This window comes from Coccinella septempunctata, chromosome 7, assembly GCF_907165205.1.
Source record: "Coccinella septempunctata chromosome 7, icCocSept1.1, whole genome shotgun sequence".
Classification (NCBI taxonomy): Eukaryota; Metazoa; Arthropoda; class Insecta; order Coleoptera; family Coccinellidae; genus Coccinella; species Coccinella septempunctata.
In genome coordinates this window covers 25,002,004-25,029,521 of record NC_058195.1, presented here as the reverse complement: position 1 = coordinate 25,029,521, position 27,518 = coordinate 25,002,004, and the positions used below count along the sequence as shown (strand labels likewise).

Here is a 27,518-nt window from a genome sequence, read left to right as displayed (position 1 = left end):
CACCATATATTCCTCATTATAAGGATAATATTTCATATTGGCTTGAAGCTGGCTTCTCGTCGCCTTCATATTCAAAATACTTTTTGAGTATTTTCGGGGGTAGTTCCACCCACTCCAATGGCCCCGACGAGATTTTTTTCACACAATATATTTCCCATTACCAGAGTAATTCATAATGTGAGTTTGAAGCTGGCTTCTCGTCGCCTTCATATAGAAAATAATTTTTGACTATTTTCGGGGGTAGTTTCACCCACTTCGACGGCACCGAAGAGATTTTCCCTTACACCATATATTCCTCATTATAAGGATAATATTTCATGTAAGTTTGAAGCTGGCTTCTCGTCGCCTTCATATTGAAAATAATTATTGAGTATTTTAGGGGGTAGTTTTACCCACTTTGACGGCAGCGAGAAGATTTTCCATCCCACCATATATTCCCCATTACCAGTGTAATTCATTATGTGAGTTTGAAGCTGGCTTGTAGTCGCCTACATATCGAAAATAATTTTTGGGTATTTTCGGGGGTAGTTTCACCTACTTCGACGGCACCGAAGAGATTTTCCCTTACACCATATATTCCTCATTATAAGGATAATATTTCATATTGGTTTGAAGGTGGCGTCTCGTCGCCTTCATATTCAAAATACTTTTTGAGTATTTTCGGGGGTAGTTTCACCCACTCCGATGGCTCCGACGAGATTTTTTTAACACAATATATTTCCCATTACCAGAGTAATTCATAATGTGAGTTTGAAGCTGGCTTCTCGTCGCCTTCATATTGAAAATAATTTTTGAGTATTTTCGGGGGTAGTTTCACCCACTTCGACGGCAACGAAGAGATTTTCCCTTACACCATATATTCCTTATTATAAGGATAATATTTCATGTTAGTTTGAAGCTGGCCTCTCGTCGACTTCATATTGAAAATAATTATTGAGTATTTTAGGGGGTAGTTTCACCCACTTTGACGGCAGCGAGAAGATTTTTCCATACATCATATATTCCTCATTATAAGGATAATATTTCATGTTAGTTTGAAGCTGGCTTCTTGTCGCCTTCATATTGAAAATAATTTTTGAGTATTTTCGGGGGTACTCACACCTACTTCGACGGCACGGAAGAGATTTTCCTTCACACCATATATTCCCCATTACCAGTGTAATTCATCATATGAGTTTGAAGCTGGCTTGTAGTCGCCTTCATATTGAAAATAATTTTTGAGTATTTTCGGGGGTAGTTCCACATACTTCGACGGCACCGAAGAGATTTTCCCTTACACCATATATTCCTCATTATAAGGAAAATATTTCATGTTAGTTTGAAACTGGCCTCTCGTCGCCCTCATATTGAAAATAATTTTTGAGTATTTTCGGCGGTAGTTTCACCCACTTCGATGACACCGACGAGATTTTTTTTTACACAATATATTTCCCGTTACCAGAGTAACTCATAATGTGAGTTTGAAGCTGGCTTCTCGTCGCCTTGATATTGAAAATAATTTTTGAGTATTTTCGGGTGTATTTTCACCCACTTCGACGGCACCGACGAGATTTTTTTTTACACAATATATTTCCCATCAAAAGAGTAATTTATAATTTGAGTTTGAAGCTGGCTTCTCGTCGCCTTCATATTTAAAATGATTTTTGAGTATTTTCGGGTGTATTTTCACCCACTTCGACGGCATGGAAGAGATTTTTCGTCACACCATATAATCCCCATTACCAGAGTAATTCATCATGTGAGTTTGAAGCTGGCTTCTCGTCGCTTTCATATTTAAAATAATTTTTTATTATTTTCGGGGGTATTTTCACCCACTTCGACGGCACGAAAGATATCTTCCTTCACACCATATATTCCCCATTACCAGAGTAATTCATCAGGTGAGTTTGAAGCTGGCTTCTCGTCGCCTTCATATTGAAAATAATTTTTGAGTATTTTCGGGGGTAGTTTCACCCACTTCGACGGTTCCGACGAGATTTTTTTTTACACAATATATTTCCCGTTACCAGAGTAACTCATAATGTGAGTTTGAAGCTGGCTTCTCGTCGCCTTGATATTGAAAATAATTTTTGAGTATTTTCGGGGGTGTTTCACCCACTTCGACGGCACCGACGAGATTTTTTTTTTACACAATATATTTTCCATTACCAGAGTTATTTATAATGTGAGTTTGAAGCTGGCCTCTCGTCGCCCTCATATTGAAAATAATTTTTGAGTATTTTAGGGGGTAGTTTCACCCATTTCGACAGCACGGAAGAGATTTTCCTTGACACCATACATTCCCCATTACCAGAGTAATTCATCATGTGAGTTTGAAGCTGGCTTCTCGTCGCCTCCATATTGAAATTAATTTTTGAGTATTTTTGGGGGTAGTTTCACCCACTTCGATGGCTCCGACGAGATTTTTTTTTACACAATATATTTTCCATTACCAGAGTTATTTATAATGTGAGTTTGAAGCTGGCCTCTCGTCGCCCTCATATTGAAAATAATTTTTGAGTATTTTAGGGGGGTAGTTTCACCCACTTCGACAGCACCGCAGAAATTTTCGTTTAAACCAGATATTCCTCATTATAAGGAAAATATTTCATGTCAGTTTGAAGCTGGCTTCTAGTCGCCTTCATATCGAAATTAATTTTCGAGTATTTTAGGGGGTAGTTTCACCTACTTCGACAGCACCGAAGAAATTTTCCTCTAGACCAGATATTCCACATTATAAGAATAATATTTCATGTTAGTTTGAAGCTGGATTCTCGTCGCCTTCATATCGAAAATAATTTTCGAGTATTTTAGGGGGTAGTTTCGCCCACTTCGACGGCACCGAAGAGATTTTCCATTACAACATAAATTCCTCATTATAAGGATAATATTTCATGTTAGTTTGACGCTGGCTTCTCGTCGCCTTCGTATTCAAAACAATTTTTGAGTATTTTCGGGGGTAGTTTCACCCACTTCGACGGCACGGAAGAGATTTTCCTCCACACCATATATTCCCCATTACCAGTGTAATTCATCATGTGATTTTGAAGCTGGCTTCTCGTCGCCTTCATATTGAAAATAATTTTTGAGTATTTTCGGGGGTAGTTTCACCCACTTTGATAGCTCCGACGAGATTTTTTTTACACATCATATTTCCCATTACCAGAGTAATTTATAATGTGAGTTTGAAGCTGGCTTCTCGTCGTCTTCATATTGACAATAATTTTTGAGTATTTCTGGGGGTAGTTTCACCCACTTCGATGGCACCGAAGAGATTTTCCCTTACACCATATTTTCCTCATTATAAGGATAATAATTCATATTGGTTTGAAGCTGGCTTCTCGTGGCTTTCATATTCAAAATACTTTTTGAGTATTTTCGTGGTTAGTTTCACCCTCTTCGACGGCACCGAAGAGAGTTTCCTTCCCATCATATATTCCTCATTACAAGGATAATATTTCATGTTAGTTTGAAGCTGGCTTCTCGTCGCCTTCATATTGAGAATAATTATTGAGTATTTTAGGGGGTAGTTTCACCCACTTCGACGGCAGCAAGAAGATTTTTCAATACATCATATATTCCTCATTATAAGGATAATATTTCATGTTAGTTTGAAGCTGGATTCTCGTCGCCTTTATATTGAAAATAATTTTTGAGTATTTTCGGGGGTACTTACACCCACATCGACGGCACGGAAGAGATTTTCCTTCACACCATATAATCCCCATTCATCGTAATTCCCCATTCGTGTAATTCATCGTGTGAGTTTGAAGCTGGCTTCTCGTCGCCTTCATATTGAAAATAATTTTTTATTATTTTCGGGGGTAGTTTCACCCACTTCGACGGCACCGAAGAGATTTTCCCTTACACCATATATTCCTCATTATAAGGAAAATATTTCATGTAAGTTTGAAGCTGGCCTCTCGTCGCCCTCAAATTGAAAATAATTTTTGAGTATTTTCGGCGGTAGATTCATCCACTTCGACTGCACCGAGGAGATTTTTTTTTACACGATATATTTCCCATTACCAGAGTAATTTATAATGTGAGTTTGAAGCTGGCATCTCGTCGCCTTCATATTGAAAATAATTATTGAGTATTTTCGGGGGTAGTTTCACCCACTTCGACGGCTCCGACGAGATTTTTTTTCACACAATATATTTCCCATTACCAGAGTAATTTATAATGTGAGTTTGAAGCTGGTTCCTCGTCGCCTTCATATTGAAAATAATTTTTGAGTATTTTCGGGGGTAGTTTCACCCACTTCTACGGCACCGAAGAGATTTTCCCTTACACCATATATTCCTCATTATAAGGAAAATATTTTATGTTAGTTTGAAGCTGGCTTCTCGTCGCCTTCATATTTAAAATAATTTTTGAGTATTTTCGGGGGTATTTTCACCCACTCCGACGGCACGGAAGAGATTTTCCTTGACACCATATATTCCCCATTACCAGAGTAATTCATCATGTGAGTTTGAAGCTGGCTTCTCGTTGCCTTTATATTTAAAATAATTTTTGATTATTTTCGGGGGTATTTTCAACCACTTCGACGGCACGGAAGAGATTTTCCTTGACACCATATATTCCCCATTACCAGAGTAATTCATCATGTGAGTTTGGAGCTAGCCTCTCGTCGCCCTCATATTGAAAATAATTTTTGAGTATTTTAGGATGTAGTTTCACCCACTTCGACAGCACCGAAGAAATTTTCCTTTACACCAGATATTCCTCATTATGAGAATGATATTTCATGTTAGTTTGAAGCTGGCTTCTCGTCGCCTTCATATTGAAAATAATATTTAAGTATTTTCGGGGGTATTTTCACCCACTTCGACGGCACGGAAGAGATTTTCCTTCACACCATATAATCCCCATTACCAGAGTAATTCATCATGTGGGTTTGAAGCTGGCTTCTCGTCGCCTTCATATTTAAAATAATTTTTGAGTATTTTCGGGGGTATTTTCACCCACTCCGACGGCACGGAAGAGATTTTCCTTCACACCATATAATCCCCATTACCAGAGTAATTCATCATGTGAGTTTGAAGCTGGCTTCTCGTCGCCTTTATATTTAAAATAATTTTTGATTATTTTCGGGGGTATTTTCACCCACTTCGACGGCACGGAAGAGATTTTCCTTGACACCATATATTCCCCATTACCAGAGTAATTCATCATGTGAGTTTGAAGCTGGCTTCTCGTCGCCTTCATATTGAAATTAATTTTTGAGTATTTTCGGGGGTAGTTTCACCCACTTCGATGGCTCCGACGAGATTTTTTTTACACAATATATTTTCCATTAGCAGAGTTATTTATGATATGAGTTTGAAGCTGGCCTCTCGTCGCCCTCATATTGAAAATAATTTTTGAGTATTTTAGGGTGTAGTTTCACCCACTTCGACAGCACCGAAGAAATTTTCCTTTACACCAGATATTCCTCATTATGAGAATGATATTTCATGTTAGTTTGAAGCTGGCTTCTCGTCGCCTTCATATTTAAAATAATTTTTGATTATTTTCGGGGGTATTTTCACCCACTTCGACGGCACGGATGAGATTTTCCTTGACACCATATATTCCCCATTACCAGAGTAATTTATAATGTGAGATTGAAGCTGGTTCCTCGTCGCCTTCATATTGAAAATAATTTTTGAGTATTTTCGGGGGTAGTTTCACCCACTTCGACGACACCAACGAGATTTTTTTTTACACAATATATTTCCCATTAGCAGAGTAATTTATAATGTGAGTTTGAAGCTGGCTTCTCGTCGCCTTCATATTTAAAATAATTTTTGAGTATTTTCGGGGGTATTTTCACACATTTCGACGGCACGGAAGAGATTTTCCTTCACACCATATAATCCCCACTACCAGAGTAATTCATCATGTGAATTTGAAGCTGGCTTCTCGTCGCCTTCATATTCAAAATGATTTTTGAGTATTTTCGGGGGTATTTTCACCCACTTCGACGGCACGGAAGAGATTTTCCTTCAAACCATATATTCCCCATTACCAGAGTAATTCATCATGTGAGTTTGAAGCTGGCTTCTCGTCGCCTTCATTTTGAAAATAATTTTTGAGTATTTTTGGGGGTAGTTTCACCCACTTCGACGGCTCCGACGAGATTTTCTTTACACAATATATTTCCCGTTACCAGAGTTATTTATGATGTGAGTTTGAAGCTGGCCTCTCGTCGCCCTCATATTGAAAATTATTTTTGAGTATTTTAGGGGGTAGTTTCACCCACTTCGAGAGCACCGAAGAAATTTTCCTTTACACCAGATATTCCTCATTATGAGAATGATATTTTATGTTAGTTTGAAGCTGGCTTCTAGTCGCCTTCATATCGAAATTAATTTTAGAGTATATTAGGGGGTAGTTTCACCAACTTCGACAGCACCGAAGAAATTTTCCTTTAGACCAGATATTCCTCATTATAAGAATAATATTTCATGTTAGTTTGAAGACGGCTTCTCGTCGCCTTCATATCGAAAATAAATTTCGAGTATTTTAGGGGGTAGTTTCGACCACTTCGACGGCACCGAGGAGATTTTCCATTACAACATAAATTCCTCATTATAAGGATAATATTTCATGTTAGTTTGAAGCTGGCTTCTCGTCGCCTTCGTATTCAAAACAATTTTTGAGTATTTTCGGGGGTAGTTTCACCCACTTCGACGGCACGGAAGAGATTTTCCTCCACACCATATATTCCCCATTACCAGTCTAATTCATCATGTGAGTTTGAAGCTGGCTTCTCGTCGCCTTCATATTGAAAATAATTTTTGAGTATTTTCGAGGGTAGTTTCACCCACTTCGACGTAACGAAGTAATTTTCCCTTACACCATATATTCCTCATTATAAGGAAAATATTTCATGTTAGTTTGAAGCTGGCCTCTCGTCGCCCCCAGATTGAAAATAATTTTTGAGTATTTTCGGCGGTAGTTCCACCCACTTCGACGGCACCGACGAGATTTTTTTTTACACGATATATTTCCCATCACCAGAGTAATTTATAATGTGAGTTTGAAGCTGGCTTTTCGTCGCCTTCATATTTAAAATAATTTTTGAGTATTTTCGGGGGTATTTTCACCCACTTCGACGGCACCGACGAGATTTTTTTTTACACAATATATTTCCCATTACCAGTGTAATTCATCAGGTGAGTTTGAAGCTGGCTTCTCGTCGCCTTCATATTGAAAATAATTTTTGAGTGTTTTCGGGGGTAGTTTCACCCACTTCGACGGCTCCGACGAGAATTTTTTTTACACGATATATTTCCCATTACCAGAGTAATTTATAATGTGAGTTTGAAGCTGGCTTCTCGTCGCCTTCATATTTAAAATAATTTTTGAGTATTTTCGGGGGTATTTTCACCCACTTCGACGGCACGGAAGAGATTTTCCTTCAAACCATATATTCCTCATTACCAGAGTAATTCATCATGTGAGTTTGAAGCTGGCTTCTCGTCGCCTTCATATTGAAAATAATTTTTGAGTATTTTCGGGGGTAGTTTCACCCACTTCGACGGCTCCGACGAGATTTTTTTTTACACGATATATTTCCCATTAGCAGAGTAATTTATAATGTGAGTTTGAAGCTGGCTTCTCGTCGCCTTCATATTTAAAATAATTTTTGAGTATTTTCGGGGGTATTTTCACCCATTTCGACGGCACGGAAGAGATTTTCCTTCACACCATATAATCCCCACTACCAGAGTAATTCATCATGTGAATTTGAAGCTGGCTTCTCGTCGCCTTCATATTGAAAATAATTTTTTAGTGTTTTCGGGGGTGTTTCACCCACTTCGACGGCCCCGATGAGATATTATTTTACACAATATATTTTCCATTTCCAGAGTAATTCATCATGTGAGTTCGAAGCTGGCTTCTCGTCGCCTTTATATTGAAAATAATTTTTCAGTATTTTCGGGGGTAGTTTCACCCACTTCGACGGCTCCGACGAGATTTTTTTTCACACAATATATTTCCCATTAGCAGAGTAATTTATAATGTGAGTTTGAAGCTGGCTTCTCGTCGCCTTCATATTTAAAATAATTTTTGAGTATTTTCGGGGGTAGTTTCACCCACTTCGACGGCACCGAAGAGATTTTCCCTTACACCATATATTCCTCATTATAAGGAAAATATTTCATGTTAGTTTGAAGCTGGCCTCTCGTCGCCCTCATATTGAAAATAATTTTTGAGTATTTTCGGTTGTAATTTCACCCACTTCGACGACACCAACGAGATTTTTTTTTACACAATATATTTCCCATTAGCAGAGTAATTTATAATGTGAGTTTGAAGCTGGCTTCTCGTCGCCTTCATATTTAAAATAATTTTTTAGTATTTTCGGGGGTATTTTCACCCATTTCGACGGCACGGAAGAGATTTTCCTTCACACCATATAATCCCCACTACCAGAGTAATTCATCATGTGAATTTGAAGCTGGCATCTCGTCGCCTTCATATTCAAAATGATTTTTGAGTATTTTCGGGGGTATTTTCACCCACTTCGACGGCACAGAAGAGATTTTCCTTCAAACCATATATTCCCCATTACCAGAGTAATTCATCATGTGAGTTTGAAGCTGGCTTCTCGTCGCCTTCATATTGAAAATAATTTTTGAGTATTTTCGGGGACAGTTTCACCCACTTCGACGTAACGAAGAGATTTTCCCTTACACCATATATTCCTCATTATAAGGAAAATATTTCATGTTAGTTTGAAGCTGGCCTCTCGTCGCCCCCAAATTGAAAATAATTTTTGAGTATTTTCGGCGGTAGTTCCACCCACTTCGACGGCACCGACGAGATTTTTTTTTACACGATATATTTCCCATCACCAGAGTAATTTATAATGTGAGTTTGAAGCTGGCTTCTCGTCGCCTTCATATTTAAAATAATTTTTGAGTATTTTCGGGGGTATTTTCACCCACTTCGACGGCACCGACGAGATTTTTTTTTACACAATATATTTCCCATTACCAGTGTAATTCATCAGGTGAGTTTGAAGCTGGCTTCTCGTCGCCTTCATATTGAAAATAATTTTTGAGTGTTTTCGGGGGTAGTTTCACCCACTTCGACGGCTCCGACGAGAATTTTTTTTACACGATATATTTCCCATTACCAGAGTAATTTATAATGTGAGTTTGAAGCTGGCTTCTCGTCGCCTTCATATTTAAAATAATTTTTGAGTATTTTCGGGGGTATTTTCACCCACTTCGACGGCACGGAAGTGATTTTCCTTCAAACCATATATTCCTCATTACCAGAGTAATTCATCATGTGAGTTTGAAGCTGGCTTCTCGTCGCCTTCATATTGAAAATAATTTTTGAGTATTTTCGGGGGTAGTTTCACCCACTTCGACGGCTCCGACGAGATTTTTTTTCACACAATATATTTCCCATTAGCAGAGTAATTTATAATGTGAGTTTGAAGCTGGCTTCTCGTCGCCTTCATATTTAAAATAATTTTTGAGTATTTTCGGGGGTATTTTCACCCATTTCGACGGCACGGAAGAGATTTTCCTTCACACCATATAATCCCCACTACCAGAGTAATTCATCATGTGAATTTGAAGCTGGCTTCTCGTCGCCTTCATATTGAAAATAATTTTTTAGTGTTTTCGGGGGTGTTTCACCCACTTCGACGGCCCCGATGAGATATTATTTTACACAATATATTTTCCATTTCCAGAGTAATTCATCATGTGAGTTCGAAGCTGGCTTCTCGTCGCCTTCATATTGAAAATAATTTTTGAGTATTTTCGGGAAGTTTCACCCACTTCGACGGCTCCGACGAGATTTTTTTTCACACAATATATTTCCCATTAGCAGAGTAATTTATAATGTGAGTTTGAAGCTGGCTTCTCGTCGCCTTCATATTTAAAATAATTTTTGAGTATTTTCGGGGGTAGTTTCACCCACTTCGACGGCACCGAAGAGATTTTCCCTTACACCATATATTCCTCATTATAAGGAAAATATTTCATGTTAGTTTGAAGCTGGCCTCTCGTCGCCCTCATATTGAAAATAATTTTTGAGTATTTTCGGGTGTAATTTCACCCACTTCGACGACACCAACGAGATTTTTTTTTACACAATATATTTCCCATTAGCAGAGTAATTTATAATGTGAGTTTGAAGCTGGCTTCTCGTCGCCTTCATATTTAAAATAATTTTTGAGTATTTTCGGGGGTATTTTCACCCATTTCGACGGCACAGAAGAGATTTTCCTTCACACCATATAATCCCCACTACCAGAGTAATTCATCATGTGAATTTGAAGCTGGTTTCTCGTCGCCTTCATATTCAAAATGATTTTTGAGTATTTTCGGGGGTATTTTCACCCACTTCGACGGCACGGAAGAGATTTTCCTTCAAACCATATATTCCCCATTACCAGAGTAATTCATCATGTGAGTTTGAAGCTGGCTTCTCGTCGCCTTCATATTGAAAATAATTTTTGAGTATTTTCGGGGGTAGTTTCACCCACTTCGACGGCTCCGACGAGATTTTTTTTACACAATATATTTCCCGTTACCAGAGTTATTTATGATGTGAGTTTGAAGCTGGCCTCTCGTCGCCCTCATATTGAAAATTATTTTTGAGTATTTTAGGGGGTAGTTTCACCCACTTCGAGAGCACCGAAGAAATTTTCCTTTACACCAGATATTCCTCATTATGAGAATGATATTTTATGTTAGTTTGAAGCTGGCTTCTAGTCGCCTTCATATCGAAATTAATTTTAGATTATATTTTAGGGGGTAGTTTCACCAACTTCGACAGCACCGAAGAAATTTTCCTTTAGACCAGATATTCCTCATTATAAGAATAATATTTCATGTTAGTTTGAAGCCGGCTTCTCGTCGCCTTCATATCGAAAATAAATTTCGAGTATTTTAGGGGGTAGTTTCGCCCACTTCGACGGCACCGAAGAGATTTTCCATTACAACATAAATTCCTCATTATAAGGATAATATTTCATGTTAGTTTGAAGCTGGCTTCTCGTCGCCTTCGTATTCAAAACAATTTTTGAGTATTTTCGGGGGTAGTTTCACCCACTTCGACGGCACGGAAGAGATTTTCCTCCACACCATATATTCCCCATTACCAGTCTAATTCATCATGTGAGTTTGAAGCTGGCTTCTCGTCGCCTTCATATTGAAAATAATTTTTGAGTATTTTCGGGGGTAGTTTCACCCACTTCGACGTAACGAAGAGATTTTCCCTTACACCATATATTCCTCATTATAAGGAAAATATTTCATGTTAGTTTGAAGCTGGCCTCTCGTCGCCCCCAAATTGAAAATAATTTTTGAGTATTTTCGGCGGTAGTTCCACCCACTTCGACGGCACCGACGAGATTTTTTTTTACACGATATATTTCCCATCACCAGAGTAATTTATAATGTGAGTTTGAAGCTGGCTTCTCGTCGCCTTCATATTTAAAATAATTTTTGAGTATTTTCGGGGGTATTTTCACCCACTTCGACGGCACCGACGAGATTTTTTTTTACACAATATATTTCCCATTACCAGAGTAATTCATCAGGTGAGTTTGAAGCTGGCTTCTCGTCGCCTTCATATTGAAAATAATTTTTGAGTGTTTTCGGGGGTAGTTTCACCCACTTCGACGGCTCCGACGAGAATTTTTTTTACACGATATATTTCCCATTACCAGAGTAATTTATAATGTGAGTTTGAAGCTGGCTTCTCGTCGCCTTCATATTTAAAATAATTTTTGAGTATTTTCGGGGGTATTTTCACCCACTTCGACGGCACGGAAGAGATTTTCCTTCAAACCATATATTCCTCATTACCAGACTAATTCATCATGTGAGTTTGAAGCTGGCTTCTCGTCGCCTTCATATTGAAAATAATTTTTGAGTGTTTTCGAGGGTAGTTTCACCCACATCGACGGCACCGACGAGATTTTTTTTTACACAATATATTTCCCGTTACCAGAGTAACTTATAATGTGAGTTTGAAGCTGGTTCCTCGTCGCCTTCATATTGAAAATAATTTTTTAGTGTTTTCGGGGGTGTTTCACCCACTTCGACGGCCCCGATGAGATATTATTTTACACAATATATTTTCCATTTCCAGAGTAATTCATCATGTGAGTTCGAAGCTGGCTTCTCGTCGCCTTTATATTGAAAATAATTTTTCAGTATTTTCAGGGGTAGTTTCATCCACTTAGACGGCACCGAAGAGATTTTCCCTTACACCATATATTCCTCATTATAAGGAAAATATTTCATGTTAGTTTGAAGCTGGCTTCTCGTCGCCCTCAAATTGAAAATAATTTTTGAGTATTTTCGGCGGTAGTTTCACCCACTTCGACGGCACCGACGAGATTTTTTTTTACACGATATATTTCCCATTACCAGAGTAATTTATAATGTGAGTTTGAAGCTGGCATCTCGTCGCCTTCATATTCAAAATGATTTTTGAGTATTTTCGGATGTATTTTCACCCACTTCGACGGCACGGAAGAGATTTTCCTTCAAACCATATATTCCCCATTACCAGAGTAATTCATCATGTGAGTTTGAAGCTGGCTTCTCGTCGCCTTCATATTGAAAATAATTTTTGAGTATTTTCGGGGGTAGTTTCACCCACTTCGACGGCTCCGATGAGATTTTTTTTTACACAATATATTTCCTATTGCCAGAGTAATTTATAATGTGAGTTTGAAGCTGGTTCCTCGTCGCCTTCATATTGAAAATAATTTTTGAGTTTTTTCGGGGGCAGTTTCACCAACTTCGACGGCACCGACGAGATTTTTTTTTACACAATATATTTCCCGTTACCAGAGTAACTTATAATGTGAGTTTGAAGCTGGTTCCTCGTCGCCTTCATATTGAAAATAATTTTTTAGTGTTTTCGGGGGTGTTTCACCCACTTCGACGGCCCCGATGAGATATTATTTTACACAATATATTTTCCATTTCCAGAGTAATTCATCATGTGAGTTCGAAGCTGGCTTCTCGTCGCCTTTATATTGAAAATAATTTTTCAGTATTTTCAGGGGTAGTTTCATCCACTTAGACGGCACCGAAGAGATTTTCCCTTACACCATATATTCCTCATTATAAGGAAAATATTTCATGTTAGTTTGAAGCTGGCTTCTCGTCGCCCTCAAATTGAAAATAATTTTTGAGTATTTTCGGCGGTAGTTTCACCCACTTCGACGGCACCGACGAGATTTTTTTTTACACGATATATTTCCCATTACCAGAGTAATTTATAATGTGAGTTTGAAGCTGGCATCTCGTCGCCTTCATATTCAAAATGATTTTTGAGTATTTTCGGATGTATTTTCACCCACTTCGACGGCACGGAAGAGATTTTCCTTCAAACCATATATTCCCCATTACCAGAGTAATTCATCATGTGAGTTTGAAGCTGGCTTCTCGTCGCCTTCATATTGAAAATAATTTTTGAGTATTTTCGGGGGTAGTTTCACCCACTTCGACGGCTCCGATGAGATTTTTTTTTACACAATATATTTCCTATTGCCAGAGTAATTTATAATGTGAGTTTGAAGCTGGTTCCTCGTCGCCTTCATATTGAAAATAATTTTTGAGTTTTTTCGGGGGCAGTTTCACCAACTTCGACGGCACCGACGAGATTTTTTTTTACACAATATATTTCCCATTACCAGAGTAATTTATAATGTGAGTTTGAAGCTGGCTCCTCGTCGCCTTCATATTGAAAATAATTTTTGAGTATTTTCTGGGGTAGTTTCACCCACTTCGACGGCACCGAAGAGATTTCAGAATACATCATATATTCCTCATTATAAGGAAAATATTTCATGTTTGTTTGAAGCTGGCCTCTCGTCGCCCTCATATTGAAAATAATTTTTGAGTATTTTAGGGGGTAGTTTCACCCACTTCGACGGCACCGAAGAGATTTTCCTCTACACCATGAATTCCCCATTACCAGAGTAATTAATCATGTGAGTTTAAAGCTGGCTTCTCGTCGCCTTCATATTGAAAATAATTTTTGAGTATTTTCGTGGGTAGTTTCACCCCCTTCGACGGCACCGAAGAGATTTTTTTTCACACGATATATTTCCATTACCAGAGTAATTTATAATGTGAGTTTGAAGCTGGCTTCCCGTCGCCTTCATATTGAAAATAATTTTTGAGTATTTTCGGGGGTAGTTTCACCCACTTCGACGGCACGGAAGAGATTTTCCTCCACACCATATATTCCCCATTACCAGTCTAATTCATCATGTGAGTTTGAAGCTGGCTTCTCGTCGCCTTCATATTGAAAATAATTTTTGAGTATTTTCGGGGGTAGTTTCACCCACTTCGACAGCACCGAAGAAATTTTCCTTTACACCAGATATTCCTCATTATAAGGATAATATTTCATGTTAGTTTGAAGCTGGCTTCTCTTCGCCTTCATATCGAAATTAATTTTTGAGTATTTAAGGGGGTAGTTTCACCCACTTCGACGGCACCGAAGAGATTTTCCTTCACACCATATATTGCCCCTTATAAGGATAATATTTCATGTGAGTTAAAAACTGGCTTCTCGTCGCCTTCATATACCAAATGATTTTTAAGTACCTCAAGGTTTTAGTTTCACCCTCTTCGACAACACCGAAGGGATTTTCCTTCTAACCATTGTAACGAGAGGGTAGTTTTCAAACCTACCCCTTCATTTTAGAATAATTCTTTTAGTTCTCATTCTTAAGTAATTTTGTTTTTGAATCAATTTTCCGAGTAATCCTTTCAAATCTTCAATTCAGGATTCCGACATCGTTCGGAATTGTAAACATTCCGCGTAGTTTGTATTCCGTTTTCATTTCTTAAAAACGATGTCGCACCGTATAAAACATCCTGAATTGGAAGATAACCGCGTTTTTTGTTCGCTAGCACAGATAAGTCGAAATTAAGACGTCTTCATCGACGCATATTTTACCGAATTTCGACTGTCGGGGCACATCTGTTTTCCGCACCCCCCCTGTGGGTATAAAATCAGATGTTCCCTCGCAGGCCACTTCACTTACGATCAATTCACCGACTGTTCACGTACTTAAGATGTATTGCCTGACCGTCGACTTACTTACGATTAATGCACCGACTGTTCACGTACTTGAGATTTATTTCTTGATCGCCGACTTGCTTAGTGCCGTCCGCCGGAATTTCTTCAGAAGATGGTTTTTTGTTGGTTATTCAAATTCGTTTTTTTGCTTTTCTCATTCACCGCAGTTGGGGCGATTTTTTCCCACTTTCACGAGTTGTTAGTGGCCGAATATAGCCCATAGGTAAGACGACACTCCGTTTTTTTATTATTCACTGTTGGAACTTCAGCTCCTATCTTCCCCATTCCTATACCGTAGTCTGAGTTCCACCCCTGCTGTCATTAAAATACCCTGCTGGTGTGGATACCTAGGGGGTACCGAAGGCACTTTGGGGTGGCTCATCCTTCCCTCAAATTTCCCTTCTCTTTCAGTTCCACCCCTACTGTCATTAAAGTACCCTGCTGGTGTGGATACCCGGAGGGTACCCAAGGAACTTTGGGGTGGCGCACGCTTTCCTCATTTTACGTCTTTTCATTTTGTTCCCGTGTTCACCCCTACGGTTAGGCAGGCATTCTGCTGGTGTGGATACCCGTGGAGTGTCGAACGCGCCAAAGGGTGAGCCGTCGTAACTCTGTGTCGTAATTTTTCACCCCCTTACCTGGCTGATATCTGTCCGTTGAGTGTGCGTCTTAAGTTCTGGCTGGCGAACAAGTCCGTAAATCCCCCCCCGTATAACGTTTGAGATCGGATCCCATTTCATTCCGTCCGTTTTGCCCTGTAAATTCACTGATTTCGAGTCTTTCACTGTACGAATTTTATGATAGTGCCATTTGTGTTTCCTTGTAAGAGTTGACAAATATAATTTGTGTGCGTTGATTTTGACTTTTACTGGTTGTCTTCGGCTAGTAGCTACCAGGGTAGGTTCGCTATTCTCCCTTAAAGAATAGCTGGCGCTCGAGTACACCGAGGAAAAGACGTTACACCATATATTCCTTGTTTTATGAGTATCAGGTAATTTTGATGCTGGCTTCTCCACGTCCTCCTATTCAATATAAATATATTTTATTTCATTGAAGTCCGATTATGTCCTTCATGCGTTTACAGATGCCAACGAATATCAAATCAATTCCTTACGTAAGTATTTACAAGAATTTCTACAGGGTCTTTCACGAGGAACCTCACCCATATTTATACGGGGAACTACTGAACGTATTTTCATGAAATTCAGCACTTATAAGTATTTCACGATGCTGATGAAATCTAAAATATTTTCAAGGCATGAGCACCTTCGGTTTTTCCGGAAATGACGTCAACTTCCGTTTTTCAAATTAGAACACCATTTTTTTATTGCAGAAATAGATTCCTTAGAAAATTTCAAGTTATTTTGATGTAACATTTTTCAGTTTTGGTTGGAAAATTTTCTCTGAGCGGGAAAATTCGAAAAAAAAATCGAAATTAGAGCTCCGCTGAAACAAGAATAACTTCGAGATTTTTGGATGGAAAACTTTCATTTTTGGGATTTTTCAAGATGTAGGATTGATGTATTCACTTTTAAAATCGAAATCGCGATTCATGATACAGGGGGTGAAAAAATCGCTTTCAAAGTTGGGGATGACAAAATCGTGAAAAATCGTGATATATATATATCACCGAACATCCTCCTCGAGATATAAAGTATCACAAAATTCCAACATGACTGCCTTTTTTCATAAACTTCTATTGTGAATGTTCAAAATTTTTCACACAATTTTAACAAAACTTCTTGTATCCTATATATTCATTCCTAAGAACAAGTTCTGCTTTATTGTATTCGAGCGATTTATACTCTTGAAACCTTGAAAGCTCTCAATTATTATTTTTCATTAGCTAGAAATTGGTGTTCAGAAGTTATCACTAAGCGAGAATATATTCTCAACACAATTTTTAGTTCAATCTAACATCCTGTAATGAATAAGAATACGAGATTCCGAATTAATTTGGGATAAATTGAACGATGTATCGCTAGAACTTATAGTCCGAGAGCTGGCAGCAAAAACAACTACCTCATAAGTTACCAAAGGTTTGGTTTGGCACTTTGGTTCAACTTTATTACCAGAACTTGAAACCGCCCGTCTGCCGGGCGTGAGTGGTCGCCTTATGGGATAAAAAAAATTGAAAAGATGAGAAAAAAATCGATTGCAACTTCCTAATAGTTACCAAGATGAATGTTGTGTCAAAATGGTCTAGGATCTTAACTGAATTGAAATCGTAAGCGTCTGCCAACAGGGGTGGTCGCTATTTCGAAACAGACGCTGTCAAATACAGGGTGGTTCAGATCATAACCAAGAAATTTTAACCACGTATTCTACATCAAAAATAAGCCCTAGTTTGTCACATGAACATATGTCGAGAAATGTTTCCTCTCCGAGATACGGGGTGTTAAAATTATAGAAAAGAAAAATGTTTTTATTAATAACTTTCTTACTGCTTGAAATATTTTTATGAAATTTCAGAAATAGGTTTTGAGCGTCAAGGAGCACTTTTTGCATAATATCATCTCTTTTCTATTCTACCAGTGGCCTCCGTACTGCAGCGAGACTGAATATTTTCAGATAAAAAAATGATACGCCACTGGTTTTTCCGACAATAAAAATTACTTTTCAAATCCTTATTTAATTTGGAGCAAATACGGTTTCTTGACTTCTTGCTGAGCGAGGCACCGTTTCCGGTTAAAAAAATAAAACACATTCTCATGCATGAAGAAATCGCAAAAATTTGATATAGCAATAAAAAGGTTACTACGGTTTTGTAGCAATTTTCTAAGATTAGATAAATTCAACACACATCCAACTCCTATTTTTAGGGTAGATTAATTTGATTAAAAAACTTAAATGACAGTTTTGGTTTCCAATTACTCGTTTCAATAGAAGCATAACCATAAAAGACTGTAATTTCTTTATTGTGAAAAGCAAAGTGTGCCATGGAGGATACTTCGTGAATTTGATGGGAATCCAACAACAAGCAGTAGAATAGCAGCTCGCACACTTCGATTTTCTATGTCAAAAATTCTTGCAACCCGTCCAAGGTTTACGATGAACAGCGAAGGTTATTTTTTTGCCAATGGATTCTTTGTTCAATTGAGCAGAATAGAGACTTTTTAAATACCATATAATGGACTGATGAATCGTGTTTCAGTCGTCGGGGCGTGCAAACTTTCATAGCCAGCATGTATGGGCCCACGAAAATCCACATTCCATTCGATCAAGAAATTTCCAAATAGAATTTACTGTTAATGTTTGGCTTGGAGTTTATTATAATCACCTATTTGGACCCTATTTCTTACCAGAACGAGTTAGTGGTGAAAATTTTTTACGATTTCTAATGGCAGAGCTTACAAATATGTGGGAAAATATTCCAGTAGAATCTAGGTTAGCGGCTTGGTTTCAACTTGACGGTTGTCCAGCCCACTTTCATAGAAATGTGAGGAACTGGTTGGATAATAATTTTCCAGAAAGATGGATCGGACGTAATGGGCCAGTCAGTTGGCCCCCACGGAGCCCCGATATTACCCCTTTGGACTACTTCGTATGGGGGTTTTTGAAAGAAATCGTATACATGACTTCTGTGAACTCAAGGGAAAAACTTATTGGCCGTATTTAAAATGCTTACGACGAATTAAGAAATCGAAATTTAGCTGCTGCTGCTGCTATCTATTAGACGTCGATGTGAATTATGTGTTCAGCAAAATGGGTCATACTTCGAACATCTTTAAGTTTGGCGATTTCTTCATGCATGAGAGTGTGTTTTATTTTTTTAACCGGAAACGGTGCCTCGTACAGCAAAAAGTCAAGAAACCGAATTTGCTCCAACTTAAACAAGGATTTGAAAAGTAATTTTTTTTGTCGGAAAAACCAGTGGCGTATCATTTTTTTATCTGAAAATATTCAGTCTCGCTGCAGTACGGAGGCCACTGGTAGAAGAGAAAAGAAATGATATTATGCAAAAAGTGCTCCTTGACGCTCAAAACCTATGTCTCAAATTTCATAAAAATATTTCAAGCAGTGTGAAAGTTATTAATAAAAAACATTTTTTTTCTATAATTTTAACACCCCGTATCTCGGAGAGGAAACATTTCTCGACATATGTTTATATGACAAACTAGGGCTTATTTTTGATTTAGAATACGTGGTTAAAATTTCTTGGTTATGATCTGAACCACCCTGTATTTGACAGCGTCTGTTTCGAAATAGCGACCACCCCTGTTGGCAGACGCTTACGATTTCAATTCAGTTAAGATCCTAGACCATTTTGACACAACATTCATCTTGGTAACTATTAGGAAGTTCCAATCGATTTTTTCTCATCTTTTCAATTTTTTTTATCCCATAAGGCGACCACTCACGCCCGGCAGACGGGCGGTTTCAAGTTTAGGTAATAAAGTTGAACCAAAGTGCCAAACCAAACCTTTGGTAACTTATGAGGTAGTTGTTTTTGCTGCCAGCTCTCGGACTATTATTTACTTTGTTCCAGCAGTGCTTCAAAGGCGTTCATCATGCGAAAATTGATACTTTGAGGCGCTTGAGTCAGACTGTATTGAGTCGCGGGAATTTATATAATAACCTGACCGATAAGAGTTGAAAGTGTTTTTTAATTACACTCAGTAAGGAAATCTGTAATTGATTCCAATATCCAGAACAGGAGAAATTGTCAGCTATGTATTTAGATTAGGGAAGATTTATTAGGATAGAGACCCTGAGAGGAAATCGGTTCTCAGAATTCGAAGTAGCTGAAAAATATTATAGAAGCCGAGCTTGAGAACGCCTATTTCACAACTCAGCAAAAATGATCCCCCAATGATTTTTGTTTTGGAGCGTTTTGGCACCACCCATAGCTTGGGAGAAAAAGATCGGGGAGAAAAAGTAGGTACTCCGTAAATGATAGTCAGTTGGTCCGAGGAAAGTGATCAAAAATATATTACTACTTTAAGTCTGTCCGGGGAAGGTGATGTGAAATAATACCCCTTCGAGTCGGCACGAAAAAGCATAGGAAAAAAAAGTAGGTATATAGGGACTTAAAATAATTAGGTTTTCACGAAGATAGAGAGAAAATCTATAAGCAGATCACGGGATCGCATGGGAAACTCGGTCGACTCATAGATATTTGGGAAGTTGCGTAAGGAAAAATCCGGTCCTGGTTTTTTTTTGTTAATTTTGTTCAAGTAGAAACGGCATATCGGGAAACAGGTAGCTAAAGAGAACGGAAGTAAGTAAATTTGAGTTGAAGTCAGTTTTCGGCGGAATCAAAAGTACTTCGTATTCGAGGAGAGTTCGCTTATCTTTGATTTGTGATAAAGATCGGATGTAGGATTTTAGGAATTTTGGATACGGTCGAAACGATGAGCGTTAATCTTTCGCGACGGAAAGGTGCGGGACGTTTGGTTGAGGGCGAAAAATTCGCCGTATGTGCGTTGAAAGTCTGGTGTTCCAAAAAGTTCTCCATCAGCATCATCAGGCGAGCGAAGAGTGCAGAAAAAGGTAGAAAGTTTTTTTTTGGTTTTCTTTTCTCACATTTTGGGGTTCAGAGAAAAGAGTGAAGTTCAGAGTCCTGAAAGCTCCTCTGAAATTCATTGATTATATTATTATTATTGTTTTTGTGCGCTAAGTTGAGAAATAGATTTTAACCCAAGATTTTGTTGACGAAACATACCTATATGGTTTATTGTTTTGCGCTTCTTACATGTGCTTAAGAGATTGATAATTTTATTATAGTTAGTCGTCTTCTACCAAGAACGTGTTTGTAGAAAAATTCTAATTTCATTTTGAATGAATTTATTTGTTAATTTTATATGGGTTTCATTCGAAGTTTCTCCCCAGGAGAATATAGAAATAATATCAACTTCAAGAACTGTCCTTCGCGCAACGGGCCGAATCTACATTTTTGCCCCTTTCGAGGGCCTTCAATTTTGTGTATATCTTAAAAATAATTACCCCTTCTCCAGTAGAAAGCCGCTCTTCCATTGATCAAGATACGGGGTGCATTAATACAGTGTCAAACAACCGTGTCTTCAAATAAATATATAAATCCTAAACCAACCCTTCCATAAATTCCCTACTAACATTCATAAATTTTTCAAAATTTTTTTTGCGTATCATAGCTATGCCAAAATCTATTGTCATTATTAGTAATTCTATAGGGGCTCGACTTCCGGGCTTTTATAATTGAGGGTGTCCCCTAACATTCAAGAGATCCCTGAAAGTTGGTGAAAACGAAATCGTAGGTAAGAGTCACTTAAATGGGCTTAGGCATCCCTTAAATTTTAGGGATCATAGGTGAAAACGGGCATGAGTATTTATTTCTAGCATAACTTTTCCGATGAAAATTTAGGTCATTTTGTGCAGTTATAGCTTAACAAAAACTATTGTAATTTTTTTCCAGGCGCTGCTATAAATCCACAATTGCAGGACTTGAAAATTCAGGATTTGAAAAGAAGGCATAAAAAAGTTCAAGAAAACCCGTTAGGACCTGATGGTGAGTAGTATTCTAGTCAATTCCTTTTTCATACCTATGATCATTTCAACTGATGAACGCAGAAATTATTCCTCAACTCATATTATACAAAAATTAATATTTCAACTCATATTGCCTCACTTATTTATATTATTGAACAGTTGATCGATGCATATATATCTATACATGTATATACATGTATATACCTTTTATATAAAAGATTTGATAAATTGTTAAGATAGAATACTAGTTAGCCCAGCGATCTACCGTTTGAGTGGAAACATATTTTACCACCAAATCGATTAAAAAAAAATCATAAGCGAAAAAAATCGATCAATCCACTCAACCCGATTATACACTTGGGCCTACAATGCGTCATGAGAAGAACTGCAACTCATCTTACAGGACAAAACAGACAGCACAAGAGGACCGGGTAGACGAAAGCATTCATGGATGCATCCCTAATAGCACACAACGTCCATGGGACGTACAATTCATGTCCATTTAACGTCGGAACGTCCATGGACTTGATTTGTATGTCCTTTGGACGTCCGTTTCCGGACAGTTTTAGGACGTCCAAGATGGATATCCATTGTTAGTCCAATTTATGTACAATGTCCGTATCGGATATCCATTGGATGACCGTGATGGACATAATACGGACTATATGACATATGTCCGTATCATATAGTTCCAAAATAGTCCCTAACCGACTTAATACAGGCAATGCCAAAAATATGTCCTCACTGGATATCCATTAGGTGTCCGTGATGAATATAGTACGGACCATGGTCCGTATAACGTCCATCACGTACACCTAGTGGATATCCGGTAGGGACATCTTTTGAATGTCCTCACCGGATATTCACTAGGAGTCCGTAATGGACGTAATATGGACCAAATAACATGTATACAGGGTGTTCCTAAATTGAACGTACAAACGAAAAGGGGAGATTCCTTAAGTGAGTTTAAGAAAAAAAAGTCCAATAAACAATGGGTCGCAAACGTTTCGTTTTCGAGATACAGAGTGTTAAAGTTTGAATTTTTTTCAAGTTTTTTTCTCACAGTACCTACACTCCACAAGATATTCAACTGAAATTTGGCATAGATATTACATTTTAGAGTTCTCACCACGTGACATGGCAATTTCGATAGAAGATCTACAGGGTGATATTTTTTCTGGAACACTGCCACCTGTTCTTCTGAAGAACTTTTTTTCGGTGAGCAACTGTTAATTTGAAAAAATGTAAAAAGAAACTTTGTTCTTATACTAAACTTTTCGGTCTCTTGCAGTTTTGTCGTATCTACCAACGATTTCGAGAAAAAAATTTTGAACGATTCTCTCGAAATTCTCGTAACTATGAAAGGGAGGCCAGTTTGTAATCTGTGACGATGATTCATAAAGATTCGATAAATCTTCACTTTTTAAAAAAACAAACGTTCAATAATTTGATGCGTCAAAACTGGCACTGAATTCATTCACCACAGATTACAAACTGGCCTTCCTATCATAGTTGCGAGAATTTCGAGAGAATCGTTCAAAATTTTTTTTCTCGAAATCGTTGGTAGATACGACAAAACTGCAAGAGACCGAAAAGTTTAGTATAAGAACAAAGCTTCTTTTTACATTTTTTCAAATTAACAGTTGCTCATCAAAAAAAAGTTCTGCAGAAGAACAGGTGGCAGTGTTCCAGAAAAAATATCACCCTGTAAATCTTCTATCGAAATTGCCATGTCACGTGGTGATAACTCTAAAATGTAATATCTATGCCAAATTTCAGTTGAATATCTTGTGAAGTGTAGATACTATGAGAAAAAAACTTGAAAAAAATTCAAATTTCAACACTCTGTATCTCGAAAACGAAACGTTTGCAACCCCATGTTTAACTCACTTAAGGAATCTCCCCTTTTCGTTTGTACGTTCAATTTAGGAACACCCTGTATATAACATAGTCCGTATAACGTCCGTGACGAACACCTATTGGATATCCGGTAGGGACATCTTTTGAATGTCCATACCGGATATTCACTAGGAGTCCGTAATGGACGTGATATGGACCAAATCTCATATACACATTACATGGTCCGTATAACGTCCATCACGGATACCTGAGGGATATCCGGTAGGGACATCTTTTGAATGTCCATACCGGATATTCACTAGGAGTCCGTAATATGGACCAAATAATACATACATATATATCAATGAACACCAAAATTTAATATTATTTTTCACTAAACTCCATTTTTCCGCTTTGTAGTATATGAATATCTTATGAATATTATATTATGTATAACGTTATGATGAACGAAGACTAAATTATTGAGTAATTTCTATCATAAAATAATCTATGTTTGAGTTTTAAGACTTCAGTTTTTATTATATGTTACTAGCTGACCCGGCAAACGTTGTTTTGCCATATAAATAATTTCCTAGTAATTTCTAGTTGTATCATAAAAAAATAGAAATTAAAAATTTTGTCTAAAAAAAAAAATAGGGGTGGACTACCCCTAACATTTAGGGGGATGAAAAATAGATGTTGGCCGATTCTCATAGATACCGGATAAGCACAAAAAATTTCATCAAAATCGGTCTAGCCGTTTCGGAGGAGTATGGCAACGAAAACTGTGACACGAGAATTTTATATATTAGACTAGCTGACCCGGCAAACGTTGTTTTGCCATATAAATAATTTCCTAGTAATTTCTAGTGTAGACAAAAAATACCTTACTTATTGTAAGTATGTATGTATGTTAGAATGTGTATATTGTATGTATGTATGGCTATTTAAAAATAAGGGTTGATCGTAGAAGGGTGAAAATTGAGGATTGTATGTATTTTTGTATGTTGTATCATAAAAAAATAGAAATTAAAAATTTTTTTTGAAAAATAAAAAAAAAATTTAGGGGTGGACTACCCCTAACATTTAGGGGGATGAAAAATAGATGTTGGCCGATTCTCATAGATACCGGATAAGCACAAAAAATTTCATCAAAATCGGTCAAGCCGTTTCGGAGGAGTATGGTAACGAAAACTATGACACGAGAATTTTATATATTAGATTTCTGTATTAATCGACTACTATTCCATAAATCAGTTTACAATATAATGAATATGTTTCTACAAGTAGGTATATCGTATAGTCTCGGTAGCTAGCACGGTTGCAGGGATGTCCCCACGTACTCGCGAGTTCGAATCCGGGCCAAGTGTAAAAACTTTCTAGTAAGTATGGATGGAAATGAGAACAACACAGAAAATACCATCTGCGTCTGAGTGTAAGACATTGGGTTTTAGGACATTAAAATTCTATTAGATAGGATAGCCAACGTCGTGGTAAATTTTTGTATCGTTGAGATAGCTAATGATGGTCCCAACGGGATATCCATTGGACATCCGCGATGGACGCCCGAATTCGGTTCAAAGTTGTGACATTTGTACGCCCCTCGGATGTCCATAGAACGTCCATTGTACCAGAAATGGACGTCCCATGGATGTCCGTAATGTCCGAAGAGGGAGTCCCATGGATGTCCATAGGACTACTTTGTGCTATTAGGGATAATCTGCTCAAATGGTACCATTGAACTCTAAAAGAGTTCAATGAATGGTACGGACTTAAATCTTAATTCAGTGGAACTGTTCGGAGTGTAGCGAGTAAAGTTAAAATAGCCATGTTAATCAATCGCCAACGTCCGCAACGGATAGGGCACCAAAAGAAGAGCAAGAACTAAGAAGGGGATGTTCACTCACGGTCAATTTCGTATGTCTGATATCAATGCTGCAGTCTGTTAATTTTTTCCCTCATTCAGAATAGGATGCCGAAGCGAATAATGCTATATGCAAGGAGGGATGGAGTGACTTCTTACCAAGGTTTATAGATAATGGTTTACAATCCTTGATTTCATACAACGTGTTTTCTAGTCAGAATATCTGAAGGATTTCTACTCCGAGAAAAATATCAGTTCAAAAGGGCCGGTCAGGGGAATTGATGGATGGAGTAAATAGAGAGATGAATAAAATATACATACATATTTTTTTTCTTACTGAAAGCCGTAGAGCCCCAGATCTGAGGATTAAAATGAATCATCACTATTCTGTCAACGATGGAGAGCATGTTCTTCATATTTTTTCGAATGTGTGAAACGGCTGGCCAATAAAATTGATAAAGTGATGTATCAGATTCACTCAGAAAATTTTCTATTTCTTTCTCACAGCCCTAGAGCTTCAATTGCAAGGATCAAAACGAACTGTTATTCTGTCTACGATCGAGTGCATGTTACTTATTTTCTTCTAAAAATTTAAAATGCCCAAGAGGATTTATGTCCCCATGCATCCTTTCCATCCATTTTTTCGGAAGGCCATTTTAAATTTTCGAAGAAAAAAAAAGAAACATGCGCTCCATCGTAAACAGAATATCGGTTCATTTTGATCGTTGGAGGTATGGTTCTAGGGATATTAGAATGAAACAAATTTATCCATAAATTTTGTTGGCCGGAAACTGGATGTGTCCCGGAAGTCGAAAATCGGTAAAATTTGCGTCGATGAATACGTTTTGATTTCTGCAAATCGGTACTGAAGAACAAAAACACGGTTGTGTTCCAATTTAGGATGTTTTATACGGTGCGGAATCGTTTTTCGAACGGAATAACAACGGTACGGAATATTTATGGTTTCGGACAATGTCGAATCCTGAATTGGAAATCGAAAATTTTTCAAGCAAAAATCAAAACAGAAAAAAAATATGCAGAACGAGAAAATTTTTCTGAAATGAAAGCGCATTACTATAAGAATGCGACCTCATTACAGCGTTTTTTATAAGCGTTACGATGTTAGTATATTTTATTTATCCCCCTATGTACCCTAGCCAATTTCCTTGGCTGGCTATTTTGAACCGGCATTTATTCTGGAGAAGGAATCCTTCAAACATTCTGAATAGAAAAAAAAGAAGAATGTAGTATGGAATAATGAAATCAAGGATTTAAACCCTAATTTATAATCCTTTATCCTTGGTGTGAACAGTCGTCAGTCCATCTCTCATTGTGTGTGGCTATTTATTCGCTTCGGCAAACTATTATGAATAGAGGAAAAGAAATTAACCGAATGCAGCATTGATATGACAGATATGCTATTGACCATGGTGAAAGAGTCGTCTTGGAGCTGGCCAGCCAGGAGTAATAATACGATTATATGATAGAATTGAGGAAACAATATTAATTCAAGGAGGATCACACGTTATATCTTTTATGATGCCTTGTTCATATATTCAGGTATGGAAACTATCTTATTGAAGCTGATAATATATTTCAAAATGATTGAAAAATACAATATGAAATTATTAATTGACAACTGTCATTCGGTAACTCGGATTTTCACTCGTTCCCAACAATATCAAAACAAATATGAACTCAAAACAGGTTTTAAAAGATTTTCACAAAATGAGTTTTCAAATCACGAAACGTATTTCGCTATCACAATTCACAATAGCATCATCAGGTGGGTGAAGGTAAAATTTCTTGAAAATCGTATGATCTGTTTTGAGTTCAGTTATGGTTCCTTCAGAACAATAATTTTCATCATTAATCCAAAAAAGAACTAAAAAGTTTGCTGTAAGTGTCAGAAGTTCTCAGCTAGATCAAATAATCAAAATATATTTATTTGATGAATCGAATAAGAATATGAGATATTCAAAATAGAATATATCAAGAAATGTATTAATTCCCTATAGATTTCAGATTTGAACTATTTTCAACAGAAAAAAAAAAGATTTTACGATTTACTTGAAGATTGCTGAGTATTAACCTCGTTCTTCTAAGTAATGCTGTTTTGGCTTGTTGTTTGTTTCCTTCTTTTCTCATGTCAAAGGTCTGCTGTGATCCTCAGTAGTCAGGCTTTTTATTTCCTTTCCATTCCTCAGTTTCAGATTCCTCCGTCAACAATTTTTCTCCTTCTCACGGTGACCGCTGCGCACTTCTCCAACCCCAGTGTCATTTCTATGTCAGC

General features: G+C 37.5%; 1 protein-coding gene across 1 annotated transcript in view; it reads left to right on the top strand.

Annotated features, from left to right (window-relative positions):
* LOC123316425 (dynein axonemal heavy chain 3) overlaps positions 1–27,518 on the top strand; it is a 2,043,583-nt gene that overhangs the window by 63,239 nt on the left and 1,952,826 nt on the right. The window contains exon 2 of the mRNA XM_044902499.1: positions 21,449–21,541. Within this exon, the coding sequence (XP_044758434.1) occupies positions 21,449–21,541 (93 nt within the window). The remainder of the gene's footprint in view (positions 1–21,448; positions 21,542–27,518) is intronic.